General features: G+C 34.4%; 1 protein-coding gene and 1 pseudogene across 15 annotated transcripts in view; one reads left to right on the top strand and one right to left on the bottom strand.

Moving 5' to 3' along the window:
* DOCK7 (dedicator of cytokinesis 7) overlaps window positions 1-20,818 on the bottom strand; it is a 234,727-nt gene that overhangs the window by 138,969 nt on the left and 74,940 nt on the right. For all 15 annotated transcript variants that reach the window (XM_078451829.2, XM_078451830.2, XM_078451831.2 and 12 more), the window contains exons 12-14: window positions 18,404-18,546; window positions 14,112-14,205; window positions 13,255-13,417 (exon numbers count right to left, since the gene is read on the bottom strand). In XM_078451829.2, the coding sequence (XP_078307955.1) occupies window positions 13,255-13,417; window positions 14,112-14,205; window positions 18,404-18,546 (400 nt within the window). The remainder of the gene's footprint in view (window positions 1-13,254; window positions 13,418-14,111; window positions 14,206-18,403; window positions 18,547-20,818) is intronic.
* LOC132673471 (small ribosomal subunit protein eS25 pseudogene) lies at window positions 12,124-12,482 on the top strand (annotated as a pseudogene).

Genomic DNA, 20,818 nt, shown 5'->3' with positions numbered 1-20,818 from the left:
ATAGTAATAAAAACTCCAAGAGCATCAAAAAAGATGGTCAATCTACTTAATTTTAGTAAATCACTGCCAAATTTCTATACCAAGAGTTCACTCTGAGCCAGTGTGAATTTTACTAAGAGCAAGTATACACATTACTCATTTCAGAGTTACCTACTGTTGTATAATCTGTTTCCTCCCCATCATCCTAGAAGCAGCATGTTCTCATGCTTATATCTTTCCCTCCTAATAGCATAACTCATGGAAATCAATTAGCTCATAAATTAATCAAAACTGTATGCATTAACCAGTATTTACTGAATTCCTAGTATTTGTCTTCTTTATAAAAACTATTCCAAATATGGATTGTTACATATTTGACCTTCTATTATAGGATAGTCAAATTTCATTGTGATTTTTTCCATCATAAACAACCATAATCACCGTGTTTGTGTTTGTGATGTTGAGTGATCATCCAACACAACAGTTTTGAAAACTGAAAACAAGAAACATTATAATTAAAAATAATTTAAGGCAAAAAGAAAAAAAAAAATTAAAAACAAAATGACCAAACAGTTGGCCCTCTTATCAAAGTCCAAGTGTTCTCAAGGCAAATCAGCTAGGACAAAATTACTCAACTGGTGTGAAATGTTGAGTTCAAGGTCATGAAAGTAGGATTAACAATCTCCCATAGTATGCCTTTATGAAATCAGGTTTCAATGACATTTTAGAAAACATAAAATCAAGGATGCCATCTCAAACAAAACTGTTTTTCTAAATTCATATGTTTAACCCTGGAACAATCATACGTCCAACAAAATGATTAGGTATATCTCAAAGAGCAACAATCTACAACCTTAAAGATGTAAAGCTGTACGTATTTTCATATAAACAACAAAGCCTCAGTCTCCACATTCCACATATGAGAATAATAATAATGTTGCCAAATGTACCCCACAGGGTTGTTGTAAACCTCAAGTAAAATATGGTATTTGAATGATTTTATGAACTAAACAATGTATATACGACAATAAATTTCATATATTGAAGAAAAAAAAATGATTCTGTAATTGTAAAACAAAACAAAACAAAACAAGGTATATACTTATAAAAACTAGATCTTGGATATCGCTCCATATCGCTATAAGTAAGGAATCTGTACAAATTTTTCCTAACTGAAAATACGCTAATTCTCAGGATAGGAGAACAAAACTGCTCTCCTACTCTGCTCTGCTACTGTTCTAGAACTTTATTCCTTCCCTCGCAGTCTGAGATAACACTCTTCACATTCAAATGCAAGCCCTTAACTAAAAAATCTTGGGTGGCTATGTTAAAATGGTAGAAAACAGAGCTCTCAACTCATAAACTTTTGTATTAAAATAAACTAGGACCAATCAAGATAGAATAAAAGCAAGACTGGTATATCTAGTGCAAAACTGGAAGAGTAGAGTACTACCAATAGCTTGGGACATCCATGAAAACTAAAAATAAATATAAAAACCTATACTCTAAAGCAGGGGCTATAAACTTGAATGGGGAGTAAAATACTTCTTGTCACTGAAATTTGCATTTCCTTAAATAATGAATGTAGGAAACTAACCACACCAGTATTAACTATACCTGAGACTTTGTTATTAACAGAAATGGTACATATTTTTATATCACAACCAGTACTGGTATCTCAGAATATTGTCACATGCTTATTACTGCTTAGAAAATATAGTAGTTTTTAGACATGTGGCTAGATATTTAACTCATTAGGAAAGAAACATGTCAGAACTTTAATATCTTGATAATTATAATTCAATGTAATTAATTTCCTTTGTTATTCTATTTTATTTTATGCACGTAAAAACATTATTCCAAAAAAGAGAGTCATAGGATTCAAAAGACTGCCAAGAGTACCATGATAAAAAATTTTAAGAACCACAAATTTAAGCAAGATCTACTGTCATATAACCTAGTTCAAGAAACATGAATTACATGGGTCATAGTATGAATATATACATTTTGAGTGGTGGGCAATCTGCTTCTAGAAACAAAACACTAGAGAAAAAATTCAATCAGTATGTAATAAGCTTATTAAACTACTTAACAGAAAAGATACTGAAGGATGGACAGGTAAAATGATACCATGACTAGACTTTGTTTTTATAGAACTACAGTAGTGCCTCCTAGGTGGCTAAGTTGGTTAAACATCTCTCAGTTTCGGCTCAGGTCATGATCTCACAGTTTGTAGGTTTGAGCCTTTTCTTGGGCTGTGCACTGACAACGCAAAGCCTGCTTGGGATTCTCTCTCTCTCCTTCTCTCTCTGCCCCTCCCCCATTCGTGTGTGTGCATGCTCACTCTCTCTCTCCCTCAAAATAAATAAAAAAAAAATTTTTTTAAATAAACTACTATAGGGAAAAAGGGAACAGGTAATACATAAAACAAGAATGATAATGGACGTTAATTGTACTGTTCTACTTATTTATTATTTTTGAGAGAGAGAGAGAGAAAGAGAGAGCGAGACAGAGAGAGAGAGAAAGAGAGAGAGAGCGAGACAGAGACAGAGAGAGAGAGAGAGAAAGGAAGCCAGGGAGGGGCAGAGAGAGAGAGAGAGAGAGAGAGAGGGAGAGACAGAATCCCAAGCAGGCTCTGCTCTGTCAGCACAGAGACCAACAAGGGGCTCCAACCCATGAACTACAGAGATCATGACCTGAGCCAAAACCAAGAGTCAGACATTTAAATGACTGGGCCACCCAGGCACCCCTATTCTATTTACTTTTGTGTATGTTTGTAATTTCCCATTATAAAAAGGTTAAGACTATATTTAGGTTAGTGGGGCACCTGGATGGCTCAGTTGAGTGTCCGACTTTGGTTCAGGTCATGAACTCATGGTTTGTGGAATCAAGCCCAACGTCTGGCTCTCTGCTGTCATTGCAGAGCCAGCTTTGGATCCTCTGTTCCCACCCCCCCCCTCCCCCAGTCTCTCTCTCTCTTTCTCAAAAAAAAATAAATAAATAAAATATTTTTTAAAATGACTATGGGAGGGGTGCCTGGGTGGCTCAGTCAGTTGAGCATCCGACTTCGGCTCAGGTCATGATCTCGAGGTTCGTGAGTTCGAGCCCCACGTCGGGCTCTGGCTGACCGCTCAGAGCCTGGAGCCTGCTTCTGATTCTGTGTCTCCCCCTCTCTCTGCCCCTCCCCTGCTCACGCTCTGTCTCTCTGTCAAAAATAAATAAATATTAAAAAAAAAAAATTTTTTTTTAATAAAATAAAATGACTATGGGAGCGCCTGGGTGGCTCAGTTGGTTGAACATCTGACTTCAGCTCAGGTCATGATCTCGCAGTTCATGGGTTCAAGCCCCAGGTTGGGTTCTGTGCTGACGGCTTGGAGTCTGGAGCCTGCTTCAGATTCTGTGTCTCCCTCTCTCTCTGTCCACCTCTCATACTCTCTCTCAAAAATAAATAAACATTAAAAAAAATTTTTTTTAAAGACTATATTCAGATTAGTAAACCTATAGGTTTACAAACGATTATTAAGAATTGTATGGGGCATATTCCTAACTGCTAACCAAGGACCAAATCAAAATGAATGGCATCCTTTCATTTTGTTTCTTACACTGATTGTTACCGGGTATGAACCACTGCATTCATTCTTATATTCTTAGTAACACAATATTTGCTAGATACAGTCTTTCTAAAACTTAGAAAAAAAAACAAAGACATGAAAGTTCAGTAGGTGATTACAACTAAAGCTACTGTTAGGAAAGAGGCCAATTCTAACAACCTTGCCAAGAATAGCGTGTGCTCTGTGACATAGCTCTTAAAAATCAAACACACAAGCATTTGCTCAATTAGATATACTTTGATCTTTATAACTCAAATGCAACAGTGGAGCTCAAGCACAAATTTGGAACATGAGTAACATTACACATAATCCAGTATCTAACTTTTAAATGATTTCAGATACTCAATAAAAAACATTTTTCCCACTGGTATTATTTGATTATCTTAATGTGACAACTGGACTAGTATTTTTCTGTGATATTGTGATAGCATAAGTATTTCCTTGATAAAGTAAGCACTTGCTGTAAATAACCTCCATTTGGCACAATAAGAAATACATGACATTAGCTAAAAACTGCCATATACCTATATACCCTCATTTATCCCTATAGAGGGTTTGAAAAGACCAGGCCCTTCCTGGATTAATACTATACAAGAATAAGTGAACAACTAATGTGTAGGGGGGAAAAAAAAACTTATTTAAATACAAAAATCTCTAATTTTAGGTATGGCTTAATAACAGATTTTTTAAAATATCTTTGAGAAATCTCAACAATTTCTTCAAAACATATTTTGAGGGGCGCCTTGGGTGGCTCAGTCGGTTAAGCGGCCGACTTCGGCTCAGGTCATGATCTCACAGTCCATGAGTTTGAGCCCCGCGTCGGGCTCTGTGCTGACAGCTCAGAGCCTGGAGCCCGTTTCAGATTCTGTGTCTCCCTCTCTCTCTGACCCTCCCCTGCTCATGCTCTGTCTCTCTCTGTCTCAAAAATAAATAAACGTTGAAAAAAAATTTTTTTTAAAAAACATATTTTGAAAAAAATAAATAACAAATTAAACTAAAAAATATATTTTTTACATATATATCCTTTCAGACAGCTTTTTCTACATTGTCTGATAATAACCATAAAAATCAGAAGCCAAAGGTGTTCAATAATAGGAAATCTGTCATTTTCAGAATATATCTCTTTTTAACCTATGTTCTCTCACCTCAGCCAAATGTTTGTTTCAATCACATCCATTCATTCTCCCTCTATTCAGACGATAATTTTTTAAAATCTTTTTTACGGGGCGCCTGGGTGGCGCAGTCGGTTAAGCGTCCGACTTCAGCCAGGTCACGATCTCGCGGTCCGTGAGTTCGAGCCCCGCGTCAGGCTCTGGGCTGATGGCTCAGAGCCTGGAGCCTGTTTCCGATTCTGTGTCTCCCTCTCTCTCTGCCCCTCCCCCGTTCATGCTCTGTCTCTCTCTGTCCCAAAAATAAATAAAAAAAAAAAAAACGTTGAAAAAAAAAAATAAAATCTTTTTTACCTCATGAGACCCTTTAAAATACACTCAAGTTTTATACTAAAAAATAAATATAATGTGTAAATATCTTAAAACTCACATTAACAATGCTGAAATTTCTGGGTTTTTTTTTTTTCGGTTACAAATGTGAAAGCCCTCTGGAATGTCAGCTTTGTCATCTATAAAACAGAGATAATCATACTGTTTCTATGCAGGTTGCTAAGCACAGTTAATGAGATAATGATGGTATATGAACTAATGCCAACTTTTCTTTCTTTTTTGAACATTATTCACTGGGAAAATGTACACCTATAGATTTGTGTAATAACCACTAGTGTGTATTACCCCAAATTACGGCCTCCTGTGAAACATACCTTAAAAGGTTAAAAAGAATTCAGACTGAGCTAGAATATTATTGTGATCCAGCAACAATGTAGTCAGCAAATATATATGGAAACTTATGCAAATTTTTTACGATATCTATATGTTAGCTGGTATCTGCTGAGGTTTCATACATCTCCTTTTGTAATTCTAGAATTATTTCTATGCTAGATTTTCTAGATATGATAAAGGTTTTTTTAAACAAACTACAAATTCCTAAAAATTTTAACTGTCATGACACTCAAATTTTTTAACAGTATTAAGTACAATAAGCAACCTATATGATTTGATGTTCAGGTTACATGAGCATATAAGGCTCAAGTAATAATACAAAGCAAGCTACCTTCTTGCTTGGGATAACCTCCCTTCTTATTCTTAAATCATCCTCTTATCTAATTATACCCCCAAAGCCCAGTATCCTTATGCCTTCAAACTATTCTCTCTCGAGTTGTGTAATACTTGGATAAATGTAATTTAATAAAGCCAATGATAATAATAATGACTTAACTTTTATCAAGCATTTTTTTTTAAGTTTACTTATTTTGAGAAAAAGAGAGAGAGAGAGAGAGCAATGAGCAGGAGAGGGGCAGAGAGGGAGAGAGAGTATCCCAAGCAGGCGCTGTCAGCACAGAGCCCAATGTGGGGCTCAACCTCACCAACCGTGAAATCATGACCTGTGCCAAAATCAAGAGTCAGATGCTTCACCAACTACGCCACCCAGGCACCTCTTTAATGGAGCATTTAATATGTGCCAGGCACCTTACAAAAACCTTTATATGTATTACCTTATTTAGTCCTCACAAATTTCTATAATATAGGTACTTTTATTATCCCTATGTAAAAAAAAAAAAAGAGAAAGAAGAAAAACCAGTCAATCTCCAGTTTAAGATAATTCCTAAAAAGAAAATATGGTTGCAAAATATTGGTTACAGGAACCCATTTCCCACTTTTTCATGAAATATGCATTTCAAGTAACACTGAAACTATTATTTCCTTATATATCTTGGAGATTGATTTTATAAAAAACAACAACTGCATACAGTCAAATTTACAATTATTCATTTTTAACATCAAAGAAGATTTTTTGGCAAAAAAGTAACAGGAGGAAAAATATCAACAAAGTATAGAAACCATAATTCTGCTTCTATATTCTCGTGTGCCTAACTTTATTTACTTCTTTGAAGACACCCTTATAGCAGAAAATTATTAATCTCTTTCTTAAACAAAATAATGCATCTTTCTTGCTTCAACAGCTTTCATGGGTAACCTACTACTAACAGAGCACTTAATGATCATTTCTGCACGCTAAGTTAGCAAACTTGACATCCTGTATCACAATTTACCAAAGTATGTTAATGAATTAAAGCATTTTACGTAAGATCCTTAAAGGCTGCACATAAGATGAAAAAAGATTATATAAAATTCTAACGTGAAACAGGGCGCCTGGGCAACTCAGTGGGTTAAGCATCCCACTTTTGATTTTGGCTCAGGTCATGATTTCACAGTTTGTGAGCTGACAGTGCAGAGCCTGCTTGGGATTCTCTCCCTTTCTCTCTGCTCCTCCCCTGCTCATGCTCGCAATCTCTCTCTCTAACACAAATAAACTTAAAAAAAAATTCTAACCTGAAACTAATTTATTTTGATGAAAAATTTTAGAACCTAAAACAGTAGCTGTTTTCATTAAATGTTTAATAGGAATAAACCTAAACTTATTGATAAGTTTAGCTGATTCTACTATTTCTGGGAATAACTGCTCACTCATGAGAGAACAGTTCTTCTTTACACATTTGATGAATCGTTAATGCCTGGGATGAGTATCAGCTCTTTACTTAATTGAGTATTTAGATACAGTGCAAGCTAAAGCCACTGAGATATGTTAAAAGATATCTCAAGATCACTGTCAAGTTAATTAGCTATGAATGCATTCTTACACTTGAAAAGTTTACTGCCAGAATAGAAAATAATTATAGTTTTGAACAATCAATTATCTTTACTGATGCTAAACACTTCAAATGGTAAGGCATTCAGTCATAAAAACCAAAATCAAATACAAATAAACAAGTTACCTGAAACAGCTACTAATACATGTTTACTTAATTTCCAAAAACTCATACAGCTAAACCACAGTAACTTATAATTTATTAAATTTACACTTAAACCTTTTGGTGTATTAACTTATCCTTCTTCTCCAGGAGGAGTACCTGATATATTAAAACTGGATACATACTTAAGAGGAAACAATATGCTTTCTTATTTAGTGAGATGTGTACTCACTTGATACAGGTTCTCTACCCAGCTCCCATTCAAATCCTGAAACACGTCTAGATTTTCTATTTTGGCCCTTGTTTCCATTACTTCTTAGATATAATACTCGAGGATGCCATTCCTATCAACTGTATACTCAGCTCAATTATAAGGCGTTAAGGGGCGCCTGGGTGGCTAAGTCAGTTAAGCATCCAACTCAATTTGGGCTCAGGTCATGTTCTTGCGATTCGTAAATTCAAGCCCACGTCGTGCTCTGCACTGACAGTGTGGAGCCTGCTTGGGATTCTCTCTCTTACTGTCTTTCGGCCCCTCCCCCACTCTTACTCTCTCAAAATAAACTTAAAAAAAAAATAAGGCATTAAAAAATTATTAAACAAGGATAAATAATGATGTACATTTTGAGGCAAATAATAAGGTAAATAAAAGTGTTCTACCTGCTTTAATAAAAATATAACAATTATCTAGCAATAAGAAATTTTAACTTTATTCATATTGTCAATAAGTATAAATGTTAGATGTACTACCTCCCAAAGGATGAATAACATAGAAAATAAGACCTGGGTTCAAGTCCAGATAAATTTCTTAATCTCAGCCTTAGTGTGGAGAAAAATAAATACAGCCAGAATTAAAAGATTCCTCTGACACTGAATAAATTAATTTAAATGAAAACAATTACATACTATAAAGCACTAAATAAATGTTATCATATCAGTACATCACATGAAAGTTCAAAACACCAGGGATAAAGAAAACAACTCAAAAAAGCCTTGAAAGGAAAAGATACCAACCAAAGATTAGCAGTCAGAAGTATACTGGACCACTCAAATGCTTCACTTAAAGTCAGAAGACTTTAAGTCCTGTTTTCAAAGTCTTGACAGAAAATAATTTAAACCTTAGAATACTGTATCCAGCAAAATTAGTAATTCTGGAGTAAAGGTAAGATAAACATATCATCAGATATAAAACTCTTAGAGAATTTACTCCTATACATCCTATTTCAGGAAGATACTGAAGGCTCACAGTAAAATAAGTAAAACAAGAAAGAAAAATATATGGGATATAAGGACTCCATCGCAAAAGAAATGCAAAGCAAATTTCCAGCATAATGGTCAACAGGCTCCAATATGACAACTGCACTGAGTCTAGCGAGCCTAGGAAAGTCCCTCTGCCGCACTTACAATTTAGTTCCCAGGGGAACAGACTATCTGATGCATTCTACTGTACTGCAAGAAGCTTTACAGAGAATATTAGTGACAACACACTGAAAAGTAGGGAAAACTAAATAATGTAGCTATTCCAAGAAAATAAAAAGCTATACAAAACAAATGCAGGAATAGAATCATAGTAATCCACATGGCTAAGCTGCTAAAATTGTTACATAAGAATCACAAACGTAAAAAAAAATAACATTAATTTAATGAAAAACTGGGATATAACTATACATGGAAGAGATGACAAGTGTATGTATTTTTTCCTGGATTTATGCAAGCATATATATTTCTAGGAAGGAAAATATAAGAGTTAAATCTTCATCTTCTGCAACAGTCAATAGATATTTAAAATTGAACAAGAATCAAGAAATAGTAGCATGGATGTGTTATTTAGAAACAAGAAATAAAAAAACAAAAGAAAGAGCAAAAAGAGTTGCCAGTGATTGACATACTGAAAATTAGATATCAAGGTAGGGAAAAGCTGGTAAAAATGAGATGAAAGACCTCCGTTTTTAATTTTAAGCCTACAGTACTTATAAAGTTTAAGTATAGTCATAAAATCATTTTAAAATACTTAAATATGCAAATAACAAAAATAAGCAGGAAGATGAAAAAAAAGACCACTCAACGTCCCCAATTTCCAAGCAGAAGCAAAACAGATAAACACAAGTTAGGGATGCTCTAGATAAGATACCTGTACTAGATAAGAGGTACAGCTGATAACCTCAAAATGGTTTCAGACACACTTTAGATTATATAATTTCTCCTTTATTCCATGTCCTTGTAAATACTTAAATCACAATTTATAGAAGAATAATTTCATGTTACTTTGTCTCTCTTAAAAACAATATATATTTTCTTTAGCCTATCTTCCAGAAATTTTACTCACACTAAGTGTCAATTACATGTAGTGTTTTGTACTCTGTACCCTCACAAGAAGACAGATATTATTATTATCTCCCATTTTTTAAATAAGATAACTGAGTGGCCAATAAATTAACTTACCTAAAGTCACCAAATAGTGCAAACTGGAGTCAGAAATCACACCCGTATCTCTATGACTGTAAATGCCACTCTCATAACACTACACAGTTCCTTATTTCTTAACTAATCGAATCAATATTTACTGTGTGCTTCCTGTGTGCTAGCACACTATTCTAGATGCTGGAGATAAAGTGATAAAGGAAAGGAGCTCCTTGCTGGCTCAGTCAGTAGAGCATGTGACTTGATCTCAGGGTCCTGAGTTCAAGCCCCACCTTGGGTGTGGAGCTTACTTAAAAAAAAAAAAAAAGTGATAAAGGGAATAGACAAGTCCCTCTTAACAGTAATTACATTCTAAAGAAAAAGACAAAAAAAAAAACAAAAAAACCCAATCACATAACTATATAATGTAACGGCAGAAAACGACAAATACAAAGGGTGGCGAACTAGAGGAGAAAAGCAGTAGATCTTTTTACTGAGGGTGAAGAGAGTGAGCCTCTCTAGACAGTGACCTTTCAACACATATACATCTGAATAAGGAATCAAACCACATGAAGATCTGAGGTAAAACATGTTAGGCAAAGAGAAGAACAAATGGAAAAGCCTTATGCAGACTGGAATTTTGTTTGTTAAAGGACAGTAAAAAGACCATTGACGTTAAAGCGACATGAGCAAAGCAGAATAGGATATGAAGTTAGAGACAGGCAGGGGATAGAACATGTAGTATCTTATAGAGTATTACAGAAAAAGCATTTTTCTGCTTGTAATGGAAGTCACTGGAAGGTTTTATATTGAGGAATGAATAATCTAATTGATAATAATTAAAATTTCTCTGGCTAGGGGCGCCTGACTGGCTCAGTCAATAAAGCGTGTGACTCTTGATCTCAAGGTCATGAGGTCAAGCCCCATGTTGGGCACAGCGATTACTTAAAAATAAAATCTTCAAAAAAAAAAAAAAATCTCTGGCTATAATGTTGAAAATTGATTTGGGCAGGGTGGAAGGCAGATGATCAAATTAGAAAGGTACAGAAAAATCTGGGGCACCTGGGTCATTGGGTTTGAACCTCTCATCAGGCTCTGTGCTGACAGCTCAGAGCCTAGAGCCTGCTTTGGATTCTGTGTCTCCCTCTCTGTCCCTCCCCTGCTTATGCTCTGTGTCTCTCTGTCTCTCAAAAAATAAAATAAAACATTAATAAAAAAATTTTTTTAATTAAAAAAAAGAAATGTACAGAAAAATCTGAGATGAGCAGCTGCCCAATATGCTAAGCCTCTAGCCTCCATGAAGCAACTGAGCATCCGAAATGTGGCTTATCTGAAACTGAATGTGCTTAGAGTATAAAATACACACCCAATTTTGAAGACTTTTTGTAGGAAAGAAAAAAAGTAAAATATCTCAACAGTTTTTTACATTTATTATATGTTGAAATGATAATATTTTAGATATATTAGGTTAAATAACATGATTAAATAACATGATTAAAATTAATTTCACTTGTTTCTTTTTGTTTTTTTTAATGTGGGAACTATAAAATTTTTAATTACAAATGCAATTCCCATTATATTTCTATATGACCATGTTGATCTAGATGGTGACCTGCCTAGAGTTTTAAAAGCGGAGAAGGTAAGATTTGGGATACATTTTGAAAGCAGAGCTTATAAAACTTGTCTGCAGAGTAAATGTGAGGACTAAGACAAAGACTGGGTGGCTCAGTCGGTCAAGCATCGGACTCCTGATTTCGGCTCAGGTCATCTCACGGTTCGTGAGTTTGAGCCCCATGTCGAGCTCTGCACTGGCAGTACAGAGCTTGCTTGGGATTCTCTCTCTCTTTCTGCCCATCCCCTGTTTTCACTCTCTCTCTCTCTCAAAATAAATAAAGAAAAAGAAAAAGAAAGAAATCATTTCGATTTCAAAACTTTGGGCGTCAGAAACTGGGCAACTAGGTGGTGAAATATGCTGTGATGGGGAAGTCTGGGTTGGAATCCTATGTCTGAGCTGCCCTGTTGGATATCCCAATGTCAAGTCATGAACTCTTAGTGTTAGAGAGTGGTGAGCCTATAAAGCCTACCCACAATCTCATGTCAAGTATTCTGAGCAGTACATCAGTAAACATTGTTGATTATTGGTTAAACCACAGTGCAGGCACATATATTTGATTCGTGTGTAATACTAGATTCTGCCAATAAGAACACTTGAGGGCTTTTTGTCCGACATCTTAGTGAGACTGCAGGGGTGGCTGCTGCTCTCTGAGCTTTGCAATGTCACCCAAGGATGAGAAGAAGAAAGATGCTGGAAAGTCAGCCAAAAAAGAAGGACTTAGGGAACAAATCTGGGGTCAAGGCCAAAAAGAAGAACTGGTCCGAAGGCAAAGTTCAGGACAAGTTCAATAACCTAGTTTTGTTGACAAAGCGACGTATGACAAACTCTGTAAGGAAGTTCCCAACTATCAGCTTGTAACTCCAGCTGCTGTCTCTGGGACACTGCCAGGGCAGCCCTTCAGAGCTCCTTAGTAAAGGACTTTTTAAGCTGGTTTCAAAGCACAGAGCTCCAGTAATTTATACCAGAAACACCAAGGGTGCAGATGCCCCAGCTGCTGGTGAAGATGCATGAACAGATCCTACCAACTATACATTTTAGAAAATAAAACTTTATTAAATTAAAAAAAAGAAAAAAAGAACATCTGCAGAAATATAGTAACTGGGAGTTCTAATGTTTTAACCTTAACAGCTTACAATTCCAATGCTAGCTCTGCCACAGTGAAGTATACTTAACTTAACCTCTCCATCCCTTTACTCATTACTAAAATGAATGCAATACCTACACCTCAAGCTGTGAGGATTAAATAAGATAACATATGTAAGATAATTAACATGTGACCTGGCACATAGTATAAGCTTAATACATTTCAGCTATTAATAAAATTATGTGATAAGAAATCAAATAAGTAAAGCTACCAAAGATTTTTGGAAAGTTTATTCTAGTTCTACTTTAAAAATAGACTGTACAGTATCTGATTTCAGAAATATCCAAAATCAGGGGTGCCTGGCTAGCTCAGTCAATAGAACATGCAACTCTTGATCTCGGGATTATAAACTCAAGCCCTGTGTTGGGTGTAGAGATTACTTTAAATGTCAAGTCATGATAACAATAAAAAATCTTAAGGGGTGCCTGGATAGCTCAGTCAGTTAAGCATCTAACTCGTGATTTCGGCTCAGGTCATGATCTCATGGTTCCTGAGATCGAGCCCCAAGCGGGCTCCACACTACAGGTGTAGTGCCCCTCTTCACACTCACACGTGCACTCGCTCTCTCTCTCTCCCCCCAACATAAATAAACATTTTTTTAATCTTAAAAAAAAAAAAAGAAATCTCCAAAATTAAAATGTGTTACCTGTAAGTAGTGTTTGGAACATAGACATCCCTGGCAGGAAACTCCAAAATTTCTCTGGTAGGTCTAACTCTACTGTCTGGGTAAAGCTTCACCTGAAGCAGCTCTGGAGTTAGGCAATAGTGGGGATTTTCAGGTGCAGGAGAAATGTCTATCTTCAGCTGAGCTGGGTATAAAAATATATTATAAAAACAACATAAACAAATAAATTAAAACTTCATGTTAAAAATGTTCTTGGAAGGATTTAGGTCCTCTTTTTGCAAGAAGTCTGGAAAGAAATCAAAATTACTGTTATCTCAGACCTCTAAATTATTTCATTTTACCAAGTCTCAAACTTACTAATTACTGATACAGACACAGTACATATAAAATAATAAATGCCTACTGAATGAGTAAATGAGTGAGAAGGAAAAAAAAGAAGCAAAAGAAAACAAAACAGAAAAGGATCTAGCATAGGATCAAGCCAACATTTTGAAGGTTAAGTGATTTAATTTAAACTTCTTTACTCTAAAACAACAAACAAACAGTTTTACTCTGTAATGGCTTGTTCTGACCATAGTATCAATCTGCTTCAGAATATTTACCATCCTATGTACATTTTTTCACCTAAAGAATAATTGTAAGCCACAAAATTACTCATCATTCTCAAGTCAGTACTCAAATTATCAAAAGTACTGAATCTTGCATATAAACTGTTAAGACCACAAAGGCAGAATAATGAAATGAAGAAGACTGACAGGCATTGGGCAAAGAAAGACACATGGACCAGATAAGTGAAAAAAGAAATACATAATTACTAAAAATATGACATATTAGGGATGAAAGGGTTGTAATGATGTCTACTCAAAATTTTAAAATACCTGTAATAGGTCTTAGTCGCCGTAAAACAGAAGATGGCCTTCTCATATCAGCAAGAAATTTGTACAGATCTTCATCACTTAAGCGGTCTCCTTCCTGAGGAAAAAGCATTTGAGAAAACAAATAGAGTAGATTGAAAAAAAATGTATAGTGCTTGTTAATATTCTTACCCTCTTCTGTCCATTTAGAATGAAAAGATTAAATTAATATAATTATGATTAAAAACAAATACCATACTTATTTCCTTCCTTTTATGCTTTCAAATTTTATTGAGTTATGATACTATTATCTGTACCTTAAATTTAAATATTTACTTATAGCCCATTATTTATGTCTATAAAGTATTACAAGACACTCTAAAATAAATAAAATCAATAGAAGTTAGAGGAAGATGAAATGGAAAAAAGAAAAATAAGGATATAGACAGAAAAGGGGCATCTGGGTGGCTCAGTCAGTTAAGCATCCGATTTCAGCTCAGGTCATAATCTCACAGTTCGTGAGTTTCAGCCCCGTGTCGGGCTGTGCTGACAGCTCAGAGCCTGGAGCCTCTTTCGGATTCTCCGTCTCCCTCTCTCTCTGCCCCTCCCCCACTCATGCTTGCTCTCTCTCTTCCTCTCCCAAAAATAAATATTAAAAAAAAAGTTAAACAAAATATATAGACAGAAAAGAAACATACATAAACGACAGTCTTAAAAAGTCATTGCACTTGAATTTCTGTCTTTTCAATTTTATACTACCACATTTCTCAAATGCAAAATATACAGCATTCACTAAATTGGAAAAAGAAAAAAGTAACAAAAAGCTACTTTTTTTTCTGACTGCAAGTACTTAAAAAATTTTATTTTTCATTTGAGTATAGTTAACACACAATGTTACTTTACTTTCATGTGTACAACATAGTGATTCAACGAGTTTATACATTATGCTGTGCTCACCACACTACCATCTGTCACCATACAATATCATTACAGTATCACTGACCATATTCCTTATGCTGTCTTTTATTCCCATGACTTCATTCATTCCATAACTGGAAGCCTGCATCTCCCTCTCCCTTTCACCCATTTTGCCCATCCCTCCACCTCACACCCTTATGGCAACTATCAGTTTGTTCTCTGTATTTATAGGTGTAAGTCTGCTTTTTGTTTGTGTATTCATTTGTTTACATAAACTACTCTTAAAGAGAAGAATAATTATTCTGATATTAAGACCAGAGTGAAAACTATGAAACAACCTCAATCAATGGGAAAAGAGACAAGCAAACCAACAAATAACCAAACCGTACCTAATTAATACAAAATTTTCTATTTCATATATTTTTTCTTGCAATTAAAATAGGTAAGAATTTATTTCATTCTTTTATTCAAGAGTAGGTCTTTAGATTTTATTAATCCAAACCTCCTGCACTTGATATCTTTTTGTTTTTAGTGCAGAGTTCATATACTTATGTGGTAATCAACATATTTAACATTACTTTATTACTGTGACCTCACCTTGAGACAGATTCCATTTGTTCACTATTATATTCTAAACATGGTACAGAACTGATCTTCTTTTATCCCACTATTTAGAAAAGTGATTTTTTTTTTTAATATTTCCTTTTGAGAGAGCACAAGCAGGGGAGGAGCAGAGAGAGGGGGACAGATGATCTAAAGCAGGCTCTGGAGCTGACAGCAACAAGCCCAATGCGAGGCTCAAACTCATGAACTGCAAGATCATGACATGAACCAAAGTCAGGCACTCAATCAACTAGGCCACCCAGGAGCCCCTAGGAAGGTGATTTTTTTTTTTTTTTAATTTCTAAGTGGTTCAAGATTTTTGTTATTACTTTTATAAATAGCTTTTAGTTTTATTGAGTTATGATTAGAGAATTTCATTTTAAGAGGATTTTTTCTGTGGCCTAATTGTTGTAAATGTTCCATCAGTTGCTAAAACAGTATACTCTCTTTTTGAATACAGTATTAACATAACTTTTTAAGTGGTCCTTATTGATAGTACATTCAGATTATCTCTACTTAATTATTTCTGTCTACTTAACCTGTTAAATTGATTATATTATTGGCCTCCAATCTTTACTCCGTTTCCATGACATTTGTTGGGGTGAGGCATAATTCCCTCCACTTGGGTGGGCCATGTGACTTTCTTTGGGCCAATAAGCAAATGTGATACAGAGATCTGAAAAACGTCTGTACAAGTGAGCCTGCCGCCTCTTGAAATTCTGCCACTGCTATGAGAACATGACCAAGCCAGCCTGCTACACGATGAGAAGAGAAGTTGAGACACATGGAAGACGTCTGAGTCATTTCAGTCTTCCTACCAGAAGTCAGTCTCAATTTCCAAATGTGAATGAGCCTAGCTGACACCCTCTACTTCCACACAGCGTATTTTACCACTATGTACTCCAACTTATATATACTCATCAACAAATAAAACATGTTCCTGAAACTAATGTGTGGGCTTAATTTTGTTTTTATATCTCTATGTATTTTTAATAATTTTGCTTAACAACTTCAAATCTGTACAGAAGCACTCCTAATTACTATATCCCAATCACAGATAGTAATCTCTCATCAATTTAAAAGAACTGCCTTCTGTATCTCATTTAGGGGAAATTCGTACCATGAATTCTACTTTACTAAAATTGTAATGTCTGCTTTTTCCTTAATTTGCATTTGCCTAATGCACAGTATCCTAGCTATTTAAAAATACTTATAAGAATTATAGATGCTAATAATTTTTAACAAATACACCATACAAAGTCAAATATAAATGCTCTCCATTGCTGATATTTCCAACAATCATTCATTTTAAGTTTTCACGATCACTTTGTGCTAGTTTCTAGTTACCAGTCTCCAACACAGTGTCCACTACATGGTGAATGCTCAAAATATATTTGCTAAATCAATAGGTAGGTAAGTGGATTAATATTCAGTACATGCTGAACATTCAAAAACTATTTGTTGGATCAATAGGTAGGTGGGTAGATGAATGACTTGTTGATTTAAGGTTACAATACCAGTTCAATAATAAAGTAGGCTGAAGAAATGGAAAAAGAGCTGTAAAAATAGTGCAGAAGTGATGCAGCAGTTAAGGAAATAGAAAGAGAAAAAAATGTCATAGCTGCAAGGCTGTGTCATTGTATCAGGTAAATCTACTGTCCATAGCTTTATTTGGCCTATCACTTCACCCAGCTAACACTGTGACCTTTTCTAGACTCTTCCTCATACTACTGTCCATAATAAAAAGACCCTCACCACTTCAGACACTTCTCACCTGCTTTACTCTCCATATGAATCTCACCGAGCAGCTGTCTATAAATGCTATTGATATCAAACTGTGAAAGGAGCTTCAAGCAGATTGCTGTCTTTCAATCCATGGCACATCCTTTCCTAAATCCTTGTCCTCTTTCAAGTTATTAGGTATTATAGGCCAGGATTTCCTCCTCTTATTAAGAATAAGACCTCAAATGAAGGAATTCTAAAAGAATACTTAGCATTTCCCAGTCATCTGTTCCAAAATATAGACATGGTACCAATCCATTTTATATCAAAATCCAGTATGTACATGCATACATGTATGCACTCATACAAAAAGCAAGAGGAAAAAAGCTCACTGAAGCAATATTTAACTTCACTATGTGCAATGCACTATTATTTTTCTATTCTCCTGAGTCTGTTCATTTGTTTTCAAGCTGGGTATTACCTATTAAATTTCCATTACTGTTAACGGATCATGATCAGCATTTGAAAACTACTGGTTTGATTCATAATTTGAAGCACAGAGAATATATTTGCAAAGAATAAAGTGTCTTTTATCAAGAACTTCTTGGACCTATAAACTCACCTAAACAAATAATGTTGACTACATTTTAGCAGAAAAATATACTAGTAAGGCCTGAAAGTCCTATTCCATATACTATAGATGTGGTAGCTTCAACTAAAATAAAACTTGGGTAGGGAAGAGAGATACAACCGCTCAATGACTAAGAAAATTCATAAACCATAAATGTTTAAAAGCTAAAACATTACATTTAAGAAATAGGATATAAATGTGGAGGATTGATGTTGATGCATTATTAGTGCTAACATTTAAATATAATTATACAACAGCAGATACAATATTATTTTATTCTTATACTTTTTACTCTTAAAAGTTTTTTTAATTTCTAGAAATCACAATTATTACATGTACATGTACATGTACTACATGCAAATTTACAATTATAATTTTTCTGAAACCAAAATAATATTATGTACAAATATCCCCATAGAATTCCTACATGACAGAACAATACCTGCTTAAAAAAATTCGTCACTGTGAGAGTAGCAGGTCGAAAGCTGGTCAAGTTACAAGCATCATCTCCACTTGTTGTCCTTTCGAGTGATCGTCTGCCAACAATGCTAGAATTCCTCCTCTCTGACCAAGACCCTTTTCGTTCTACCAAGGGAAAAGAAAAGTCTGGTATTCATTTTCATAATATTTAAATTGTTTTAAAAGCAGCTTTCCAAACACAGGAAAAAAATTCATTTGAGTTGAAAATTATCTACCCGACATATTGATTGTAGTAAAGAATTTCATTTCTGGAGAGATCGGTAAGGAAGCACCATACCTAAATCTCCTGGTTCTCTTTTAAAACTTCTCCAGTGGAAAATAAGTTTCTACCACACAAAGACTATGCATATGACCAAAGATGAGCTATAAGATGCAGCTACAGAGAAACTATGCATTTAATAGGAAATATTCACACAATGAAAATTTTAGTTACCATCTAATGGTCCTTCAGTCTTAGCACTTGAATTTGAAACAGAATTTTAAGATAACATTCATTTAAAGTCCTTGCAAGATACCCTTATTATTCAAAACCAACTGGAAAACAACAACAACAACAATTGAACAACTATGCTACAGATCAACAAGGAAACTGAAGACTTAAAACCATAAACAAACTAATACATGTCACTAAGGAAAAGTAGAATATGTGTTCTTCTCTAGCACACACAGGGCATTCTCCAACATAGATTAAGCTATAAAACAAAATAAAATAAATTCAAAAGGACTGAAATCATATAAAATGTTTCCCAAGAACAGTGAAATTAAATTATAAATCAGTAACAGAAAAGTATATGGGAAATTCATAAACATGTGGAAGTTAAACATACTCTCGATTCTCGAAAAACCAGTGGGTTAAAGGAAATAACAAAGAAAATTAGAAAATACTTAAGATACATGAAAATGAAAACACAATATCCCAAAACATATGGCATATCATTAAACCCGCACTAAGAGGAAAATTTATAGCCATAAATGACTATAAATAAAAAAGAAAAGCTCTCAAATAAGTAACTTAACCTTTCATTTTTAGAAAGTAGAAAAAGAGAAAACTAAACCCAAAGCAAGCACGAGAAAGGACTCAAAAACAACAGCTGGATGACAATAAAAGAAACAGAAACTACAAACATAAGAATGAAGCCAAAAACTGGTTCTTCAAAAAGTAAATTTTAAAAACTTTGCTAAATGGGCGGTTAAAAAATACAACATCTCAAATTACTAACATCAGGAATGAATGAGTAGACGTCACTACAGTTCTTAGAAAAGGAATTATATTATAATATTTTGAATAACTATAGGTCAAAAATTAGACAATTTATACAAAATGAACACATTTCTAGAAACACAGTACTGAAACTGATTTAAGATGAAACAGAAAATACGAAAAGATCTAAAACAAGCAGAAAGATCTAATTAGTAATGAAAAAACTTATCACAAAAAGACCAAGCCAAAATGGCTTCACTAGTGAATTCTTCTGATTTTAAAAAAAAAACAGATACCAATCCTTCACAAACTCCTCCAAAATAAAATTTATAAAAAAAGGAATAATTCACAACTCATTCTGAGGCCAGTGTTACTCTGATACCAAAACCAGACAGAGATTTATTTCACAAGAAAGAAAAACTACAGACCAATATCCCTTATGTATATAGAAGAAAAATACTAAACAAAATATTGGGAAACATATTCTAACATCTACAAAAAAATTATATACCATGACCAAGTGGGAATTCTCCGAGAAATGTAAGATTAGTTTAACCTCTAAAATCCAGTCTATTAATGCAATACACCCTACTAAAAGAATACAGGACAAAAACCATACAAGTCAATTCAAAAGCAAAAAGTGCATTTGACAAAATCCAACATCTTTTGATGATAAAAATACTCAAAGAGTTAGGAATGGATGGGAATTTCATCAATCTACTAAACTACATTTATGAAAAACCTACAGTAGACATCATACTTGATGATAAAAGACTGAATGCATCTCCCCGCCAAGGTCAGGAACTGAATGCATTGCCCCCCAAGGGCAGGAACACTCCTGTCACTTCTATTTAATATAGTATAGAAGGTTCTAGTTAAGATTGTTAGAAAAGAAAAAGAAGTCATCCAGATTGAAAAAGAAACAGTAAACCTTTTATTATTTGCAGAGGGCAATATCTTGTATATAGAAAATGCTAAAGAATCGAAAAGAGGAAAAAAAAAAACACTGCAATTAATAAACATGTTCAAATGGTTTCAAAGCACATAATCAATATTCAAGTCAATATTATATACATAAGAAATGAACATTCTAAAACTGAAATTAAGAAAAAAATTCCATTAAAAATATCATAAAAACAATAAAACAATTGGGTATGCATTTAACAGGAGAAAGGC

Source organism: Panthera onca, chromosome C1 (assembly GCF_046562875.1).
Source record: "Panthera onca isolate mPanOnc1 chromosome C1, mPanOnc1 haplotype 2, whole genome shotgun sequence".
Taxonomy (NCBI): domain Eukaryota; kingdom Metazoa; phylum Chordata; class Mammalia; order Carnivora; family Felidae; genus Panthera; species Panthera onca.
The sequence above is the reverse complement of the archived record's forward strand: the minus strand, read 5'-3'. Positions and strand labels throughout refer to the sequence as shown.